This window comes from Zonotrichia albicollis, chromosome 32, assembly GCF_047830755.1.
Source record: "Zonotrichia albicollis isolate bZonAlb1 chromosome 32, bZonAlb1.hap1, whole genome shotgun sequence".
NCBI lineage: Eukaryota > Metazoa > Chordata > Aves > Passeriformes > Passerellidae > Zonotrichia > Zonotrichia albicollis.
In genome coordinates this window covers 856,084-873,833 of record NC_133850.1, presented here as the reverse complement: position 1 = coordinate 873,833, position 17,750 = coordinate 856,084, and the positions used below count along the sequence as shown (strand labels likewise).

At 57.5% G+C, this 17,750-nt stretch overlaps 5 protein-coding genes across 5 annotated transcripts in view; all 5 read left to right on the top strand.

Moving 5' to 3' along the window:
• Positions 1-17,750, top strand: part of LOC141725969 (uncharacterized) — a 232,670-nt gene that overhangs the window by 155,254 nt on the left and 59,666 nt on the right. The gene's annotated exons all lie outside the window — the stretch shown is intronic.
• Positions 3-5,759, top strand: LOC141726108 (uncharacterized). Its single transcript, XM_074530431.1, has 2 exons — positions 3-1,670; positions 4,197-5,759. The coding sequence occupies exons 1-2, from the start codon at positions 19-21 to the stop codon at positions 5,539-5,541; spliced, it is 2,997 nt and encodes a 998-aa protein (XP_074386532.1). The 5' UTR covers positions 3-18; the 3' UTR covers positions 5,542-5,759.
• Positions 6,671-10,699, top strand: LOC141726045 (uncharacterized). The gene has a single exon (XM_074530332.1). It carries the CDS (start codon positions 6,753-6,755, stop codon positions 8,892-8,894), a length of 2,142 nt encoding a protein of 713 aa, XP_074386433.1. The 5' UTR covers positions 6,671-6,752; the 3' UTR covers positions 8,895-10,699.
• On the top strand, positions 10,890-13,723 carry LOC141726066 (uncharacterized). The gene has a single exon (XM_074530364.1). It carries the CDS (start codon positions 10,890-10,892, stop codon positions 12,420-12,422), a length of 1,533 nt encoding a protein of 510 aa, XP_074386465.1. The 3' UTR covers positions 12,423-13,723.
• Positions 13,889-17,726, top strand: LOC141726057 (uncharacterized). Its single transcript, XM_074530348.1, has 2 exons — positions 13,889-14,217; positions 14,398-17,726. The coding sequence occupies exon 2, from the start codon at positions 14,407-14,409 to the stop codon at positions 16,126-16,128; it is 1,722 nt and encodes a 573-aa protein (XP_074386449.1). The 5' UTR covers positions 13,889-14,217; positions 14,398-14,406; the 3' UTR covers positions 16,129-17,726.

Genomic DNA, 17,750 nt, shown 5'->3' with positions numbered 1-17,750 from the left:
CATCGTGTCCTTGTCCCCATGAGGGAAAATCCTATCATGTCCTTGTCCCCCCGTGGGGGCAAATCCCATCGTGTCCTTGTCCTTGCTCCCCCCGAGCAGGAGCTGAGCATGGAGAGCAGCGAGGAGCCGGAGGCAGAGGCCGTTTGGAGCGGCTCCACGGCTCGGCAGGGAGAAGCCGACGGGGAGGAGAAGCCGCGGAGATCCCTGAGCAGGAGGGGCTGCAAAGGCAGAGCGCGGGGATCCGAGGGGGAAAGAGCAAGCCTGGGCCATGGAGGGGCTCAGAGATCCGAGCTGGGGCCCCGTGAGCAGCTCCAGGGTGGGGAGGAGAAGCCCCACAAGTGCTCCGAGTGTGGGAAGAGCTTCACCTCGAGCTGTACTCTGACTGTCCACCAGAGGAGCCACACGGGGGAACGACGCTACCAGTGTGACCAATGCCAGAAGCGGTTTGTGAGCAGCTCTGAACTCGTGGGGCACCAGGGCTCACACACGGACGAGAGGCCCTTCCAGTGCCTCGACTGCGGGAAGGGTTTCAAAAGAATCTCCCACCTCAACAGGCACCAGCGCATCCACACCGAGGAGAGGCCGTACGAGTGTGATCAGTGCAATAAGAGGTTCCTCAACAGCACCCACCTCCTCCGTCACCGCCTCATCCACACTGAGGAGAGGCCGTTCCACTGCCGTGACTGCGGGCAGAGCTTCCGACGCAACTCCCACCTCATCGTCCACTGGCGCATCCACACTGGGGAGAGACCCCACGAGTGTCCCCAGTGTGGGAAGACTTTCACCCACGGCTCCACCCTGACTGTCCACCTCAGAAGCCACACCGGGGAGAGGCCCTACGAGTGTGATCAGTGCCAGAAGGGCTTTTACACCTCGTCTGATCTCCTCAAGCACCAGCGCATCCACACGGACGAGAGGCCCTTCCGCTGTCCTGATTGTGGGGTGGGATTCAAAGAGAAGTCAACCCTCGTCACACAGAGGAGGATCCACACCGGGGAGAGACCCTACAAGTGCCCCCAGTGTGGGAAGGGCTTCATAGACAGCTCCAGCCGGACTATCCATCTCAGAGGCCACACCGGGGAGAGGCCCTACAAGTGTGATCAGTGTCAGAAGGGCTTTTACACCTCGTCTGATCTCCTCAGTCACCAGCGCATCCACACGGACGAGAGGCCCTTCCGCTGTCCCGATTGTGGGGTGGGATTCAAGCACAACTCCCACCTCATCGCCCACAGGCGCATCCACACCGGGGAGAGACCCTACCAGTGTCCCCAGTGTGGGAAGAGCTTCAGAGCGAGCTCCCACCTGACTGCCCACCTGAGGAGCATCCACACCGGTGAGAGGCCCTATGAGTGTCCCCAGTGTGGGAAGAGTTTCATCCAGAGCTCCAGGCTGACTGTCCACCTCAGAAGCCACACTGGGGAGAGGCCCTTCAAGTGTGATCAGTGCCAGAAGGGCTTTTACACCTCGTCTCATCTCCTAAAGCACCAGCGCATCCACACGGATCAGAAACCTTTCCGCTGTCCCGATTGTGGGGTGGGATTCAAGCACAACTCCCACCTCACCGTCCACCGGCGCATCCACACCGGGGAGAGACCCTACCAGTGTCCCCAGTGTGGGAAGGGCTTCACCCAGAGCTCCCACCTGACTGTCCACCTGAGGAGCCACACTGGGGAGAGGCCCCAGGAGTGAGATCAGTGCCCGAAGAGGTTTCAGAGCAGCTCCCATCTCCTCAGTCACCAGCGCATCCACACCGAGGTGAGGCCGTTCCGCTGCCGTGACTGCGGGAAGGGCTTCAGGCTCAGCTCTGCCCTCATCAGGCACCGGCGCATCCACAGCAGGGACAGACCCCACGAGTGTGATCAGTGTGGGAAGGGCTTTTCTAAAACCTCCACTTTGACCGGACACCTACAGAGGCAGCACTGAGGGCAGCCCTGGACGGGAAGAGCTCCGTGCGCTGCTCCAGCTCCATCTCACACGGGAGGATCCGTGCTGGATCATCCCCAGTGAGCCCAGCTGGGCAGAGCCCCCTTGATCCCTGTTGAGAAGACACCTGGCTGGGGGCTCCACATCCTCCTGGCTCCCCGTGGTCACTTGAACTCATCCGCAGTCCAAGATCAGAAATCCATTGTGGAGAGCACATTTGTCAACTTCTGACCCCAGAAAAAGTTTTTCTGTCATTTTTTCCGTAATTTTTTCCATGAGGGGGATGCTGGGTCCATGGAGTTGAGGGTGCCTGGGACAGATTTGGGGGCTCCTCAGGGCTTTGGGCACCCCAGGCCCATCAGCTCCATCTGGGGCAGCAGATCAAGGACCCCCTGCCCTGGCAGTGTCCGCACGTCCTCCCGTCCTGGTTCCTGCTGTCCCCTGTCCAGGATCCTGCTCTCATCCAAGTCCAGATCCCATTCCTGTCTCAATACTTGTCTCTCTCCCATATTCTCTATCTGTTTGGAATTCCCGAATTCCCTGTCCTGTGCCCATTTTCCTATTGTAGTCCCCAATTCCCATTTCTCTATTCCCTGTCCCGTTCCCATTTTCTGATTCCTGATCCCAATTCCCATTTCTCTATTCCCTGTCCTGTTCCCCTTTTCCTATTCCAGTCCCCAATTCCCATTTCTCTATTCCCTGTCCTGTTCCCCTTTTCCTATTCTAGTCCCCAATTCCCATTTCTCTATTCCCTGTCCCGTTCCCATTTTCTGATTCCTGATCACAATACCGGCCCCTCTCCTGATTCCCAATCCCAGTCCAGTATTCACGCTCCATTTAAATAAAATGTGTCACGGACATATTTTATTAAAAAATCCTTTCCTTAGGATCTTTTTCTCCTGAGAAGCTGAATGACCTCTAAAATTAAGCTATAAACACTAATTATCTGGTGCTGTGGAATGCAGCAATTTCATCTTTGATTGGTCTAGTGAGGTTGTTGCTAATGAAGGACCAATCACAGTTTAGCTGTCTTGAAATTTGGTTACTCACAAGATTTTATGATCATTGTTTTTTATTTTCTAGCTTTCTGATGAAATCTTAGTTTTCTATTACATTCATATACCTTTAATATAGCATTATCTTTTATTTTACTATGTATATCATAAAATAATGAATCGTCTTTCTGAAAATAAAAACACGGAGTCAAAATTTATATCCCTCCCTCATCTTGGGACCCCTGAGACCACCACAGGGTCCCTTTTCCGTTCCTGGTACCCATTCCCATTCGCGGTCCCCTCCAGGCATGACGTCACCGAGCAAACCCCGCGCTCCTCCCTGCCACCAATCTGAGCGCGCGATCGCTCCCTGATTTGCATAACCACGCCCTCGCTACCCGCCTGCTTTTGGGTGCCGGCGCTGCCCGGGCCGGACTCGGAGCGGAGGAGGAGCGGGAGGGATAGGAAGGGGAGAAGGAGGAGGGACAAAGGAAAAGGAGGGACAAAGGAAGAGGAGGGACAACGAAACAGGAACACCGGGAGGAAGAGGCGCTCCAACACCACGCGGTTCCCCCGCTCCGGCCGCAGCTGCCCCGGCCCCGCCGGCATCGCCGCCCGGAGCCCGCAGGTGAGCGGAGAGGGGGAGCTGGGCCCGACCCCATCGCGGGGGGCTCCGGGAGGGTTTTGTGGGGGGCAGGGGAGGCAAATCCCATCGTGTCCTTGTCCCCATGGGGGCAAATCCCATCGTGTCCTTGTCCCCGTGGGGGCAAATCCGATCGTGTCCTTGTCCCCATAGCGGCAAATCCCATCGTGTCCTTGTCCCCATGGGGGCAAATCCCATCGTGTCCTTGTTCCCACGGGGGCAAATCCCATCGTGTCCTTTTCCCCGTGGGGGCAAATCCCATCGTGTCCTTGTCCCCATGGGGGCAAATCCCATCGTGTCCTTGTCCCCGTGGGGGCAAATCCCATCGTGTCCTTGTCCCCACGGGGGCAAATCCCATCGTTTCCTTGTCCTTGCTCCCCCGAGCAGGAGCTGAGCATGGAGAGCAGCGAGGAGCCGGTGGCAGAGGCCGTTTGGAGCGGCTCCACGGCTCGGCAGGGAGAAGCCAACGGGGAGGAGAAGCCCCACAAGTGCTCCGAGTGTGGGAAGAGCTTCAAGAGGAGATCCTGCCTGATTGTGCACCAGAGAACCCACACGGGATCTGAGGGGGAAAAACCCAGCCTGGAGCAGGGTCAGAGCTCAGAGCTGGGGGTCCAAGAGCAGCTCCAGGATGGGGAGGAGAAGCCCCACAAGTGCTCCGAGTGTGGGAAGAGCTTCAGGTGGAGATCCAAACTGAATGCCCACCTGAGGAGCCACACCGGGGAGAGGCCCTTTGAGTGTGATGAATGCCATCAGAGGTTTTGCACCAACTCCAGTCTTGTCAGTCACCAGAGCATTCACACCATCGAGCGGCCATTTTGCTGTCCCGATTGTGGAAAGGGATTCAGGCAAAAGTCACACCTGGTTATCCACCAACGCATCCACACCGAGGAGAGACCCTATAAGTGCGGGGAATGTGGGAAGGGCTTCACCTTGAGCTCCCACCTCATTGTCCACGACAGGAGCCACACGGGGGAACGACCCTACGAGTGTCACCAGTGCAAGAAAAGGTTTATGAGCAGCTCTGAACTCGTGGGGCACCAGCGCTCACACACGGACGAGAGGCCCTTCCAGTGCCCCGACTGCGGGAAGGGCTTCAAAAGCGTCTCCCACCTCAAAAGGCACCGGCACATCCACACCGGGGAGAGGCCCTACGAGTGTGATCAGTGCCAGAAGAGGTTCCTGAGCAGCTCCAATCTCCTCAGTCACCAGCTCATCCACACCGAGGAGAGGCCGTTCCACTGTCGTGACTGCGGGCAGGGATTCAGGCACAAGTGTGCCCTCATCGTCCACCGGCGCATTCACACCGGGGAGAGACCCCACGAGTGTCCCCAGTGTGGGAAGGTCTTCACCTCCAGCTCCAACCTGACTGTCCACCTGAGGAGCCACACTGGGGAGAGGCCCTATGAGTGTCCCCAGTGTGGGAAGAGTTTCACCCAGAGCTCCAGGCTTACTGTCCACCTGAGGAGCCACACCGGGGAGAGGCCCTACGAGTGTGATCAGTGCCAGAAGGGCTTTTACTCCTCATCTGATCTCCTCAAGCACCAGCGCATCCACACGGACGAGAGGCCCTTCCGCTGTCCCGATTGTGGGGTGGGATTCAAAGAGAAGTCAACCCTTGTCACACACAGGAGGATCCACACCGGGGAGAGACCCTACAAGTGCCCCCAGTGTGGGAAGGGCTTCATAGACAGCTCCAGCCTGACTGTCCACCTCAGAAGCCACACTGGGGAGAGGCCCTACAAATGTGATCAGTGCCAGAAGAGCTTTTACACCTCGTCTGAACTCCTCCTTCACCAGCGCATCCACACGGACGAGAGGCCCTTCCGCTGTCTCGATTGTGGGGTGGGATTCAGGCACAACTCTGCCCTAATCGTCCACCGGCGCATCCACACCGGGGAGAGACCCTACCAGTGTCCCCAGTGTGGGAAGGGCTTCACCACAAGCGGCAGAATGACCAAACACCAGAAGAGCCAGCACTGAGGGCAGCCCTGGGTGGGAAGAGCTCCGTGCGCTGCTCCAGCTCCATCCCACACTGGATGGTCTGTGCTGGGTGATCCCCAGTGAGCCCCTGTGGGAAGAGCCCAGGTGATCCCAGTTTGGAGGACACCTGGCTGGAGGCTCCACATCCACCTGGCTACTCGTAGCCTGGATTTTGTTGTTTTTTCTCTTTGTTATTTTTCTACACGTTTTTAAATCCAAGATTAATAATAAAGACATCTAAAAAAGATGAGGATGTGGACATGGGGGGATCTTCAGGGGGATGAGGAGGATGCTGGGGCAGAGGGAGTTGAGGGTTCCTGGGACAGATTTGGGGTTTCCTCCTGGCTTTGGGAACCCTACGGTCCCCATTCGCTGTTCCCATTGCCGGTCCTTATCCCCAGTCTGGGTCCCCATTCCCGGTCTCCATTCCCGCTCCCTGTCCCCAATACTGGTCCACATTTCGTGTTCCCGGTCCTGGTTCGCATTCCCGGTCCCCATTCCCTGTCCCCAGTCCCGCTCCCTGTCCGCACTTCCGGTTCCATTCCCATTCCCGGTCTCCGGTCCCTGTCCCCATTCTCGGTCCTTGTCCCCATTCCCGGTCCCGGTCCCCATTCCCGGTTCCTGTTCCCATTCTCGGGCCCCATTCCCTGTCCCGGTCCCCATTCCCGGTCCCCATTCCCGCTCCGCTCTCCCCGGACGCTGCAGAACCACCCCCAACATGGCGTCACCGAGCAAACCCCGCGCTCCTCCCTCCCACCAATCCGAACGTGCGATCGCTCCCTGATTTGCATAGCCACGCCTTCGCTCCGCGACTGCTTTTGGGGCCGGCGTTGCCCGGGCCGGACTCGGAGCGGAGGAGGAGCGGGAGGGAGAGGAGGGGGAGAAGGAGGAGGGACAAAGGAAAAGGAGGGACAAAGGAAGAGGAGGGACAAAGGAAGAGGAGGGACAACGGAACAGAAACACGGGGAGGAAGAGGCGCCCCAACACCACGCGGTTCCCCCGCTCCGGCCGCAGCTGCCCCGGCCCCGCCGGCATCGCCGCCCGGAGCCCGCAGGTGAGCGGAGAGGGGGAGCTGGGCCCGACCCCATCGCGGGGGGCTCCGGGAGGGTTTTTGTGGGGGGCAGGGGAGGCAAATCCCATCGTGTCCTTGTCCCCGTGGGGTCAAATCCCATCGTGTCCTTGTCCTTGCTCCCCCCGAGCAGGAGCTGAGCATGGAGAGCAGCGAGGAGCCGGTGGCAGAGGCCGTTTGGAGCGGCTCCACGGCTCGGCAGGGAGAAGCCAACGGGGAGGAGAAGCCGCGGAGATCCCTGAGCAGGAGGGGCTGCAAAGGCAGAGCGCGGGGATCCGAGGGGGAAAGAGCCAGCCTGGGCCATGGAGGGGCTCAGAGATCCGAGCTGGGGCCCCGTGAGCAGCTCCAGGGTGGGGAGGAGAAGCCCCACAAGTGCTCCGAGTGTGGGAAGAGCTTCAAGAGGAGATCCTGCCTGATTGTGCACCAGAGAACCCACACGGGATCTGAGGGGGAAAAACCCAGCCTGGAGCAGGGTCAGAGCTCAGAGCTGGGGGTCCATGAGCAGCTCCATGGTGGGGAGGAGAAGCCCCACAAGTGCTCCGAGTGTGGGAAGAGCTTCAGGTGTAGGTCCAAACTGACTGCCCACCTGAGGAGCCACACCGGGGAGAGTCCCTTTGAATGTGCTGTATGCCATCAGAGGTTTTACACCAAGTCCGATCTCGTCATTCACCAGCGCATTCACACCAACGAGCGGCCATTTTGCTGTCCTGATTGTGGAAACGGATTCAGGGAAAGGTCCAGCCTCGTCGTCCACCAGCGAATCCACACTGGGGAGAAGCCCTATAGGTGTGGGGAGTGTGGGCAGAGCTTTAGACATAGTTCCACCCTTTCAGCCCACCAGAGAACCCACACGGGGGAACGACCCTACGAGTGTGACCAGTGCCAGAAGAGGTTTGTGAGGAGCTCTGAGCTCCTGGTGCACCAGCGCTCACACACGGACGAGAGGCCCTTCCAGTGCCCCGACTGCGGGAAGGGCTTCAACCTCGTCTCCACCCTGAACAGGCACCGGATGATCCACACCGGGGAGAGGCCCTACAAGTGTGATCAGTGCAATAAGAGGTTCCTGACCAGCACCAACCTCCTCCATCACAAGCTCATCCACACCGAGGAGAGGCCGTTCCACTGTCGAGACTGCGGGAAGGGCTTCAGGCAAAAGTCCACTCTGATCACCCACCGGCGCATCCACACTGGGGAGAGACCCCACGAGTGTCCCCAGTGTGGGAAGAGCTTCAGAGCGAGCTCCAGCCTGACTGTGCACCTGAGGAGCCACACCGGGGAGAGGCCCTTTGAGTGTGGGGAGTGCGGGAAGAGTTTCATGTCCAAGTACAAACTGACTTACCACCAGAGGAGCCACACGGGGGAGCGACCCTACGAGTGTGACCAGTGCAAGAAGAGGTTTAGGAGCAGCTCTGAACTCGTGGTGCACCAGCGCTCACACTCAGACGAGAGGCCCTTCCAGTGCCCCGACTGCAGGAAGCGCTTCAAAAGCGTCTCCGAACTCAACCAGCACCGGCGCATCCACACCGGGGAGAGGCCCTACGAGTGTGGTCAGTGCAGGAAACGCTTTCGGAGCAGCTCCAATCTCCTCAGTCACCAGATCACCCACACCGAGGAGAGGCCGTTCCGCTGCCGTGAGTGCGGGAAGGGCTTCAGACGCACGTCCCACCTCAACACCCACCGGCGCATCCACACTGGCGAGGGACTCCAGGAGTGTCCCCAGTGTGGGAAGAGTTTCATCCAGAGCTCCAGCCTGACTGTCCACCTCAGAAGCCACACCGGGGAGAGGCCCTACGAGTGTGATCAGTGCCAGAAGGGCTTTTACACCTCGTCTGATCTCCTTGTCCACCAGCGCATCCACACGGACGAGAGGCCCTTCCGCTGTCCCGATTGTGGGGTGGGATTCAAAGAGAAGTCAACCCTCGTCAAACACAGGAGGATCCACACCGGGGAGAGACCCTACAAGTGCCCCCAGTGTGGGAAGGGCTTCAGAGACAGCTCCAGCCGGACTATCCATCTCAGAAGCCACACCGGGGAGAGGCCCTACAAGTGTGATCAGTGCCAGAAGGGCTTTTACACCTCGTGTGATCTCCGCATGCACCAGCGCATCCACACGGACGAGAGGCCCTTCCGCTGTCCCGAATGTGGGGTGGGATTCAAGCACAACTCCACCCTCATCGCCCACCGGCGCAGCCACACCGGGGAGAGACCCTACCAGTGTCCCCAGTGTGGGAAGGGCTTCACCACAAGCAGCAGCATGACCAGACACCAGAAGAGCCAGCACTGAGGGCAGCCCTGGGTGGGAAGAGCTCCGTGCGCTGCTCCAGCTCCATCTCACACGGGAGGATCAGTGCTGGATCATCCCCAGTGAGCCCAGCTGGGCAGAGCCCCCTTGATCCCTGTTGAGAAGACACCTGGCTGGGGGCTCCACATCCTCCTGGCTCCCCGTGGTCACCTGAACTCATCCGCAGTCCAAGATCAGAAATCCGTTGTGGAGAGCACATTTGTCAACTTCTGACCCTAGAAAAATTTTGTCCTTTTTTTTATTACCATCTTTTGGTGATATTCAGCAACACTAGATAGCCTTGGATGTCTTCTCCAATATCAATCCATCCCCCGTGGGAGGATCCCCTGTGAGCCCAGGTGAGCAGAACCCCCTTGATCCCTGTTTGGAGGACACCTGGCTAAAGGCTCCGCATCCTCCGGGATTTGTCAACTTCTGACCCTTGAAAAATCTCATTTTGTCCAAATTTTGGTGGTATTAAGCAACACTAGATATCCTTGGATGTCTTCTCCACCATTGGAGAATCTGCTCTGGATGATTCCAGTGGGCCCAGGGGGGCAGAGCCCAGGTGATCCCTGTTTGGAGAACACCTGGCTGATGGCTCAACATCCTCCTGGCTCGTCACGGCCTAGATTTTCTTTTTATTTCTCTTTGTCCTTTCCAAACACCCAAATCTGAGGTTGAAAATATAGACATTAAAATAAAGCAAGGATGGGCATGAAGGGGATGCAGGGTCCAGGGAGTTGAGGGTGCCTGGGACAGATTTGGGGGCTCCTCAGGGCTTTGGGCACCCCAGGCCCAGCAGCTCCATCTGGGGCAGCAGATCAAGGACCCCCTGCCCTGGCAGTGTCCCCACGTCCTCCCGTCCTGGTTCCTGCTGTCCCCTGTCCAGGATCCTGCTCTCATCCAAGTCCAGATCCCATTCCTGGTTCAATACTTGTCTCTCTCCCATATTCTCTATCTGGATGCCATTCCCGTATTCCCTGTCCTGTTCCCCTCTTCCTATTCCAGTCCCCAATTCCCATTTCTCTATTCCCTGTCCCGTTCCCATTTTCTGATTCCTGATCCCAATCCCAGCCCCTCTCCTGTATTCCCAGTCCAGTATTCACACTCCTGTCATAGATATATTTTATTAAAAAATCTTTTCCTTAGGATCTTTTTCTCCTGAGAAGCTGAGAGACCTCAAGAACGAAATTTAAACACTAATTATCTGGTGCTGTGGAATGCAGCAATTTCATCTTTGATTGGTCTCGTGTGGTTGTTTGTAATTAATGGCCAGTCAAAGCTCAGCTGTCTCAGACTCTCTGGTCACTCACAAGATTCTTTTATCATTCCTTTCTATTCCTTTCAAGCCTTAATTTGAAATCCTTTTCTGTATTTTTTTATTATAGTTCTAATATAGCATTTTCTTCTAATATAGTATATCGATAATAACATAATGAGCTTTCTGAAAATAAAAAAATTGAGTCAAAATTTTCATCTCTTCCGTCATCCTGGGAGCCCTGAGAACACAACAGGGTCCCTTTTCCTTCCTGGTCCCTGTCCCCATTCCTGGTCCCCATTCCCGGTCCCGGTCCCAGCCATGACGTCAGCGAGCAAAGCCCGCGCTCCTCCCTCCCACCAATCCCAGCGCGCGATCGCTCTCAGATTTGCATAACCACGCCCTCGCCCCCCGCCTGCTTTTGGGTGCCGGCGCTGCCCGGGCCGGACTCGGAGCGGATTCGGAGCGGGGGAAGAGAAGCAGGAGGAGGAGGGACAAAGGAAGAGGAGGGACAAAGGAAGAGGAGGGACAACGAAACAGAAAAACCGGGAGGAAGAGGCGTCCCAACACCACGCGGTTCCCCCGCTCCGGCCGCAGCTGCCCCGGCCCCGCCGGCATCGCCGCCCGGAGCCCGCAGGTGAGCGGAGAGGGGGAGCTCGGCCCGACCCCATCGCGGGGGGCTCCGGGAGGGTTTTGTGGGGGGCAGGGGAGGCAAATCCCATCGTGTCCTTGTCCCCATGAGGGAAAATCCTATCATGTCCTTGTCCCCCCGTGGGGGCAAATCCCATCGTGTCCTTGTCCTTGCTCCCCCCGAGCAGGAGCTGAGCATGGAGAGCAGCGAGGAGCCGGTGGCAGAGGCCGTTTGGAGCGGCTCCACGGCTCGGCAGGGAGAAGCCGACGGGGAGGAGAAGCCCCAAAAGTGCTCCGAGTGTGGGAAGAGCTTCACCTCGAGCTGTACTCTGACTGTCCACCAGAGGAGCCACACGGGGGAACGACCCTACCAGTGTGACCAATGCCAGAAGCGGTTTGTGAGCAGCTCTGAACTCGTGGGGCACCAGGGCTCACACACGGACGAGAGGCCCTTCCAGTGCCTCGACTGCGGGAAGGGTTTCAAAAGAATCTCCCACCTCAACAGGCACCAGCGCATCCACACCGAGGAGAGGCCGTACGAGTGTGATCAGTGCAATAAGAGGTTCCTCAACAGCACCCACCTCCTCCGTCACCGCCTCATCCACACTGAGGAGAGGCCGTTCCACTGCCGTGACTGCGGGCAGAGCTTCCGACGCAACTCCCACCTCATCGTCCACTGGCGCATCCACACTGGGGAGAGACCCCACGAGTGTCCCCAGTGTGGGAAGACTTTCACCCACGGCTCCACCCTGACTGTCCACCTCAGAAGCCACACCGGGGAGAGGCCCTACGAGTGTGATCAGTGCCAGAAGGGCTTTTACACCTCGTCTGATCTCCTCAAGCACCAGCGCATCCACACGGACGAGAGGCCCTTCCGCTGTCCCGATTGTGGGGTGGGATTCAAAGAGAAGTCAACCCTCGTCACACAGAGGAGGATCCACACCGGGGAGAGACCCTACAAGTGCCCCCAGTGTGGGAAGGGCTTCATAGACAGCTCCAGCCGGACTATCCATCTCAGAGGCCACACCGGGGAGAGGCCCTACAAGTGTGATCAGTGTCAGAAGGGCTTTTACACCTCGTCTGATCTCCTCAGTCACCAGCGCATCCACACGGACGAGAGGCCCTTCCGCTGTCCCGATTGTGGGGTGGGATTCAAGCACAACTCTGCCCTCATCGCCCACAGGCGCATCCACACCGGGGAGAGACCCTACCAGTGTCCCCAGTGTGGGAAGAGCTTCAGAGCGAGCTCCCACCTGACTGCCCACCTGAGGAGGATCCACACCGGTGAGAGGCCCTATGAGTGTCCCCAGTGTGGGAAGAGTTTCATCCAGAGCTCCAGGCTGACTGTCCACCTCAGAAGCCACACTGGGGAGAGGCCCTTCAAGTGTGATCAGTGCCAGAAGGGCTTTTACACCTCGTCTCATCTCCTAAAGCACCAGCGCATCCACACGGACGAGAGGCCCTTCCGCTGTCCCGATTGTGGGGTGGGATTCAAGCACAACTCCCACCTCACCGTCCACCGGCGCATCCACACCGGGGAGAGACCCTACCAGTGTCCCCAGTGTGGGAAGGGCTTCACCCAGAGCTCCCACCTGACTGTCCACCTGAGGAGCCACACTGGGGAGAGGCCCCAGGAGTGAGATCAGTGCCCGAAGAGGTTTCAGAGCAGCTCCCATCTCCTCAGTCACCAGCGCATCCACACCGAGGTGAGGCCGTTCCGCTGCCGTGACTGCGGGAAGGGCTTCAGGCTCAGCTCTGCCCTCATCAGGCACCGGCGCATGCACAGCAGGGACAGACCCCACGAGTGTGATCAGTGTGGGAAGGGCTTTTCTAAAACCTCCACTTTGACCGGACACCTACAGAGGCAGCACTGAGGGCAGCCCTGGACGGGAAGAGCTCCGTGCGCTGCTCCAGCTCCATCTCACACGGGAGGATCCGTGCTGGATCATCCCCAGTGAGCCCAGCTGGGCAGAGCCCCCTTGATCCCTGTTGAGAAGACACCTGGCTGGGGGCTCCACATCCTCCTGGCTCCCCGTGGTCACTTGAACTCATCCGCAGTCCAAGATCAGAAATCCATTGTGGAGAGCACATTTGTCAACTTCTGACCCCAGAAAAAGTTTTTCTGTCATTTTTTCCGTAATTTTTTCCATGAGGGGGATGCTGGGTCCATGGAGTTGAGGGTGCCTGGGACAGATTTGGGGGCTCCTCAGGGCTTTGGGCACCCCAGGCCCATCAGCTCCATCTGGGGCAGCAGATCAAGGAACCCCTGCCCTGGCAGTGTCCCCACGTCCTCCCGTCCTGGTTCCTGCTGTCCCCTGTCCAGGATCCTGCTCTCATCCAAGTCCAGATCCCATTCCTGTCTCAATACTTGTCTCTCTCCCATATTCTCTATCTGTTTGGAATTCCCGAATTCCCTGTCCTGTGCCCATTTTCCTATTGTAGTCCCCAATTCCCATTTCTCTATTCCCTGTCCCGTTCCCATTTTCTGATTCCTGATCCCAATTCCCATTTCTCTATTCCCTGTCCTGTTCCCCTTTTCCTATTCCAGTCCCCAATTCCCATTTCTCTATTCCCTGTCCCCTTCCCATTTTCTGATTCCTGATCACAATACCGGCCCCTCTCCTGATTCCCAATCCCAGTCCAGTATTCACGCTCCATTTAAATAAAATGTGTCACGGACATATTTTATTAAAAAATCCTTTCCTTAGGATCTTTTTCTCCTGAGAAGCTGAATGACCTCTAAAATTAAGCTATAAACACTAATTATCTGGTGCTGTGGAATGCAGCAATTTCATCTTTGATTGGTCTAGTGAGGTTGTTGCTAATGAAGGACCAATCACAGTTTAGCTGTCTTGAAATTTGGTTACTCACAAGATTTTATGATCATTGGTTTTTATTTTCTAGCTTTCTGATGAAATCTTAGTTTTCTATTACATTCATATACCTTTAATATAGCATTATCTTTTATTTTACTATGTATATCATAAAATAATGAATCGTCTTTCTGAAAATAAAAACACGGAGTCAAAATTTATATCCCTCTCTCATCTTGGGACCCCTGAGACCACCACAGGGTCCCTTTTCCGTTCCTGGTACCCATTCCCATTCGCGGTCCCCTCCAGCCATGACGTCACCGAGCAAACCCCGCGCTCCTCCCTGCCACCAATCTGAGCGCGCGATCGCTCCCTGATTTGCATAACCACGCCCTCGCTCCCCGCCGGTTTTTCGGTGCCGGCGCTGCCCGGGCCGGACTCGGAGCGGACTCGGAGCGGGAGGAAGAGGAGGGGGAGGGACAAAGGAAAAGGAGGGACAAAGGAAGAGGAGGGGCAACGAAACAGGAACACCGGGAGGAAGAGGCGCTCCAACACCACGCGGTTCCCCCGCTCCGGCCGCAGCTGCCCCGGCCCCGCCGGCATCGCCGCCCGGAGCCCGGAGGTGAGCGGAGAGGGGGAGCTGGGCCCGACCCCATCGCGGGGGGCTCCGGGAGGGTTTTTGTGGGGGGCAGGGGAGGCAAATCCCATCGTGTCCTTCTCCCCGTGGGGGCAAATCCCATCGTGTCCTTGTCCCCACGGGGGCAAATCCCATCGTGTCCTTGTCCTTGCTCCCCCCGAGCAGGAGCTGAGCATGGAGAGCAGCGAGGAGCCGGTGGCCGAGGCCGTTTGGAGCGGCTCCACGGCTCGGCAGGGAGAAGCCAACGGGGAGGAGAAGCCGCGGAGATCCCTGAGCAGGAGGGGCTGCAAAGGCAGAGCGCGGGGATCCGAGGGGGAAAGAGCCAGCCTGGGCCATGGAGGGGCTCAGAGATCCGAGCTGGGGCCCCGTGAGCAGCTCCAGGGAGGGGAGGAGAAGCCCCACAAGTGCTCCGAGTGTGGGAAGAGCTTCAAGCGGAGATCCTGCCTGATTGTGCACCAGAGAACGCACACGGGATCTGAGGGGGAAAAACCCAGCCTGGAGCAGGGTCAGAGCTCAGAGCTGGGGGTCCAAGAGCAGCTCCAGGGTGGGGAGGAGAAGCCCCACAAGTGCTCCGAGTGTGGGAAGAGCTTCAGGAGGAGATCCTGCCTAATGCGGCATTGCAGAATCCACACGGGAGAGCGACCGTACCAGTGTGACCAGTGCCAGAAGAGCTTTATGAGCAGCCGTGATCTCGTGGTGCACCAGCGCTCACACACGGACGAGAGGCCCTTCCAGTGCCCCGACTGCGGGATGGGGTTCAAAAGAGTCTCCCACCTCCACAGGCACCGGCGCATCCACACCGAGGAGAGGCCCTACAAGTGTGATCACTGTGGGAAGGACTTCAAGCACAGCAGCACCCTCATCACCCATCAGCGTATCCACACCGGGGAGAGGCCCTATGAGTGTGATCAGTGCCAGAAGGGCTTTTACACCTCGTCTCATCTCCTCAAGCACCAGCGCATCCACACGGATGAGAAACCCTTCCGCTGTCCCGAATGTGGGGTGGGATTCAAAGAGAACTCAACTTTGGTCAGACACAGGAGGATCCACACCGGGGAGAGACCCTTCCAGTGTGACCAGTGCCAGAAGGGCTTTTTGAGCCGCCGTGATCTCCTGGGGCACCAGCGCTCACACACGGACGAGAGGCCCTTCCAGTGCCCCGACTGCGGGACGGGCTTCAATCTCGTCTCCCACCTCAACAGGCACCGGATGATCCACACCGGGGAGAGGCCCTACGAGTGTGGTCAGTGCAGGAAACGGTTTCGGAGCAGCTCCCATCTCCTCAGTCACCAGCTCATTCACAGCGAGGAGAGGCCGTTCCACTGCCGTGACTGCGGGAAGGGCTTCAGGCAAAAGTCCCACCTCAACACCCACCGGCGCATCCACACCGGGGAGAGGCCCTACAAGTGTGATCAGTGCCAGAAGGGCTTTTACACCTCGTCTGATCTCCTCAAGCACCAGCGCATCCACACGGATGAGAGGCCCTTCCGCTGTCCCGATTGTGGGGTGGGATTCAAAGAGAAGTCAACCCTCGTCACACACAGGAGGATCCACACCGGGGAGAGACCCTACAAGTGCCCCCAGTGTGGGAAGGGCTTCATAGACAGCTCCAGCCGGACTATCCATCTCAGAAGCCACACCGGGGAGAGGCCCTACAAGTGTGATCAGTGCCAGAAGGGCTTTTACACCTCGTCTGAACTCCTCAGGCACCAGCGCATCCACACGGACGAGAGGCCCTTCCGCTGTCCCGAATGTGGGGTGGGATTCAAGCACAAGTCCCACCTCATCGTCCACCGGCGCATCCACACTGGAGAGAGACCCTACCAGTGTCCCCAGTGTGGGAAGGGCTTCACCACAAGCAGCACCATGACCAAACACCAGAAGAGCCAGCACTGAGGGCAGCCCTGGGTGGGAAGAGCTCCGTGCGCTGCTCCAGCTCCATCTCACACGGGAGGATCTGCTCAGGATGGTTCCCAGTGAGCCCAGGTGGGAGGAACCCTCTTGATCCCTGTTGCGAAGACACCTGGCTGGGGGCTCCACATCCTCCTGGCTCCCCGTGGTCACCTGAATTTATCTGCAGTCGAAGATCAGAAATCCATTGTGGAGAGCACATTTGTCAACGTTCTGATATCAAAAGTTTTTATCTGTTATTTTTTCTGTCATTTTTTACAACCTGTGGTGGCCTTCAGCAACACTAGATAGGCTTGGATGTCTTCTCCACCATTGGAGGATCTGCCCTGGATGGTCCCCAGTGAGCCCAGGTGGGCAGTATTAAAGATGTTGAACTGAAACAAGGATGGGCATGAGGGGGATGCTGGGTCCATGGAGTTGAGGGTGCCTGGGACAGATTTGGGGGCTCCTCAGGGCTTTGGGCACCCCAGGCCCAGCAGCTCCATCTGGGGCAGCAGATCAAGGACCCCCTGCCCTGGCAGTGTCCCCACGTCCTCCCGTCCTGGTTCCTGCTGTCCCCTGTCCAGGATCCTGCTCTCATCCGAGTCCAGATCCCATTCCTGGTTCAATACTTGTTCCTGTCCCATGTTCTCTATCAGGTTGACATTCCTGTATTCCCTGTCCTGTTCCCATTTTCCGATTCCAGTCCCCAGTTCCCATTTCTCTATTCCCTGTCCCGTTCCCATTTTCTGATTCCTGATCCCAATCCCGGCCCCTCTCCTGTATTCCCAGTCCAGTATTCACGCTCCTGTCATAGATATATTTTATTAAAAAATCTTTTCCTTAGGATCTTTTTCTCCTGAGAAGCTGAGAGACCTCAAGAACGAAATTTAAACACTAATTATCTGGTGCTGTGGAATGCAGCAATTTCATCTTTGATTGGTCTCGTGTGGTTGTTTGTAATTAATGGCCAGTCAAAGCTCAGCTGTCTCAGACTCTCTGGTCACTCACAAGATTCTTTTATCATTCCTTTCTATTCCTTTCAAGCCTTAATTTGAAATCCTTTTCTGTATTTTTTTATTATAGTTCTAATATAGCATTTTCTTCTAATATAGTATATCGATAATAACATAATGAGCTTTCTGAAAATAAAAAAATTGAGTCAAAATTTTCATCTCTTCCGTCATCCTGGGAGCCCTGAGAACACAACAGGGTCCCTTTTCCTTCCTGGTCCCTGTCCCCATTCCTGGTCCCCATTCCCGGTCCCGGTCCCAGCCATGACGTCAGCGAGCAAAGCCCGCGCTCCTCCCTCCCACCAATCCCAGCGCGCGATCGCTCTCAGATTTGCATAACCACGCCCTCGCTCCCCGCCTGCTTTTGGGTGCCGGAGCCGCCCGGGCCGGACTCGGAGCGGATTCGGAGCGGGGGAAGAGAAGCAGGAGGAGGAGGGACAAAGGAAGAGGAGGGACAAAGGAAGAGGAGGGACAACGAAACAGAAACACCGGGAGGAAGAGGCGTCCCAACACCACGCGGTTCCCGCGCTCCGGCCGCAGCTGCCCCGGCCCCGCCGGCATCGCCGCCCGGAGCCCGCAGGTGAGCGGAGAGGGGGAGCTGGGCCCGACCCCATC

Bases quoted from the DNA above. Each gene is read 5' to 3' on its own strand.
- LOC141726108 (XM_074530431.1), top strand. From the start codon at position 19: ATGAGGGAAAATCCTATCATGTCCTTGTCCCCCCGTGGGGGCAAATCC. The intron at 1,671-4,196 runs GGAGAGGCCCCA...CCAGGATGGGGA, and splicing joins CACCTGAGGAGCCACACTGG to GGAGAAGCCCCACAAGTGCT.
- LOC141726045 (XM_074530332.1), top strand. From the start codon at position 6,753: ATGGAGAGCAGCGAGGAGCCGGTGGCAGAGGCCGTTTGGAGCGGCTCC.
- LOC141726066 (XM_074530364.1), top strand. From the start codon at position 10,890: ATGAGGGAAAATCCTATCATGTCCTTGTCCCCCCGTGGGGGCAAATCC.
- LOC141726057 (XM_074530348.1), top strand. From the start codon at position 14,407: ATGGAGAGCAGCGAGGAGCCGGTGGCCGAGGCCGTTTGGAGCGGCTCC.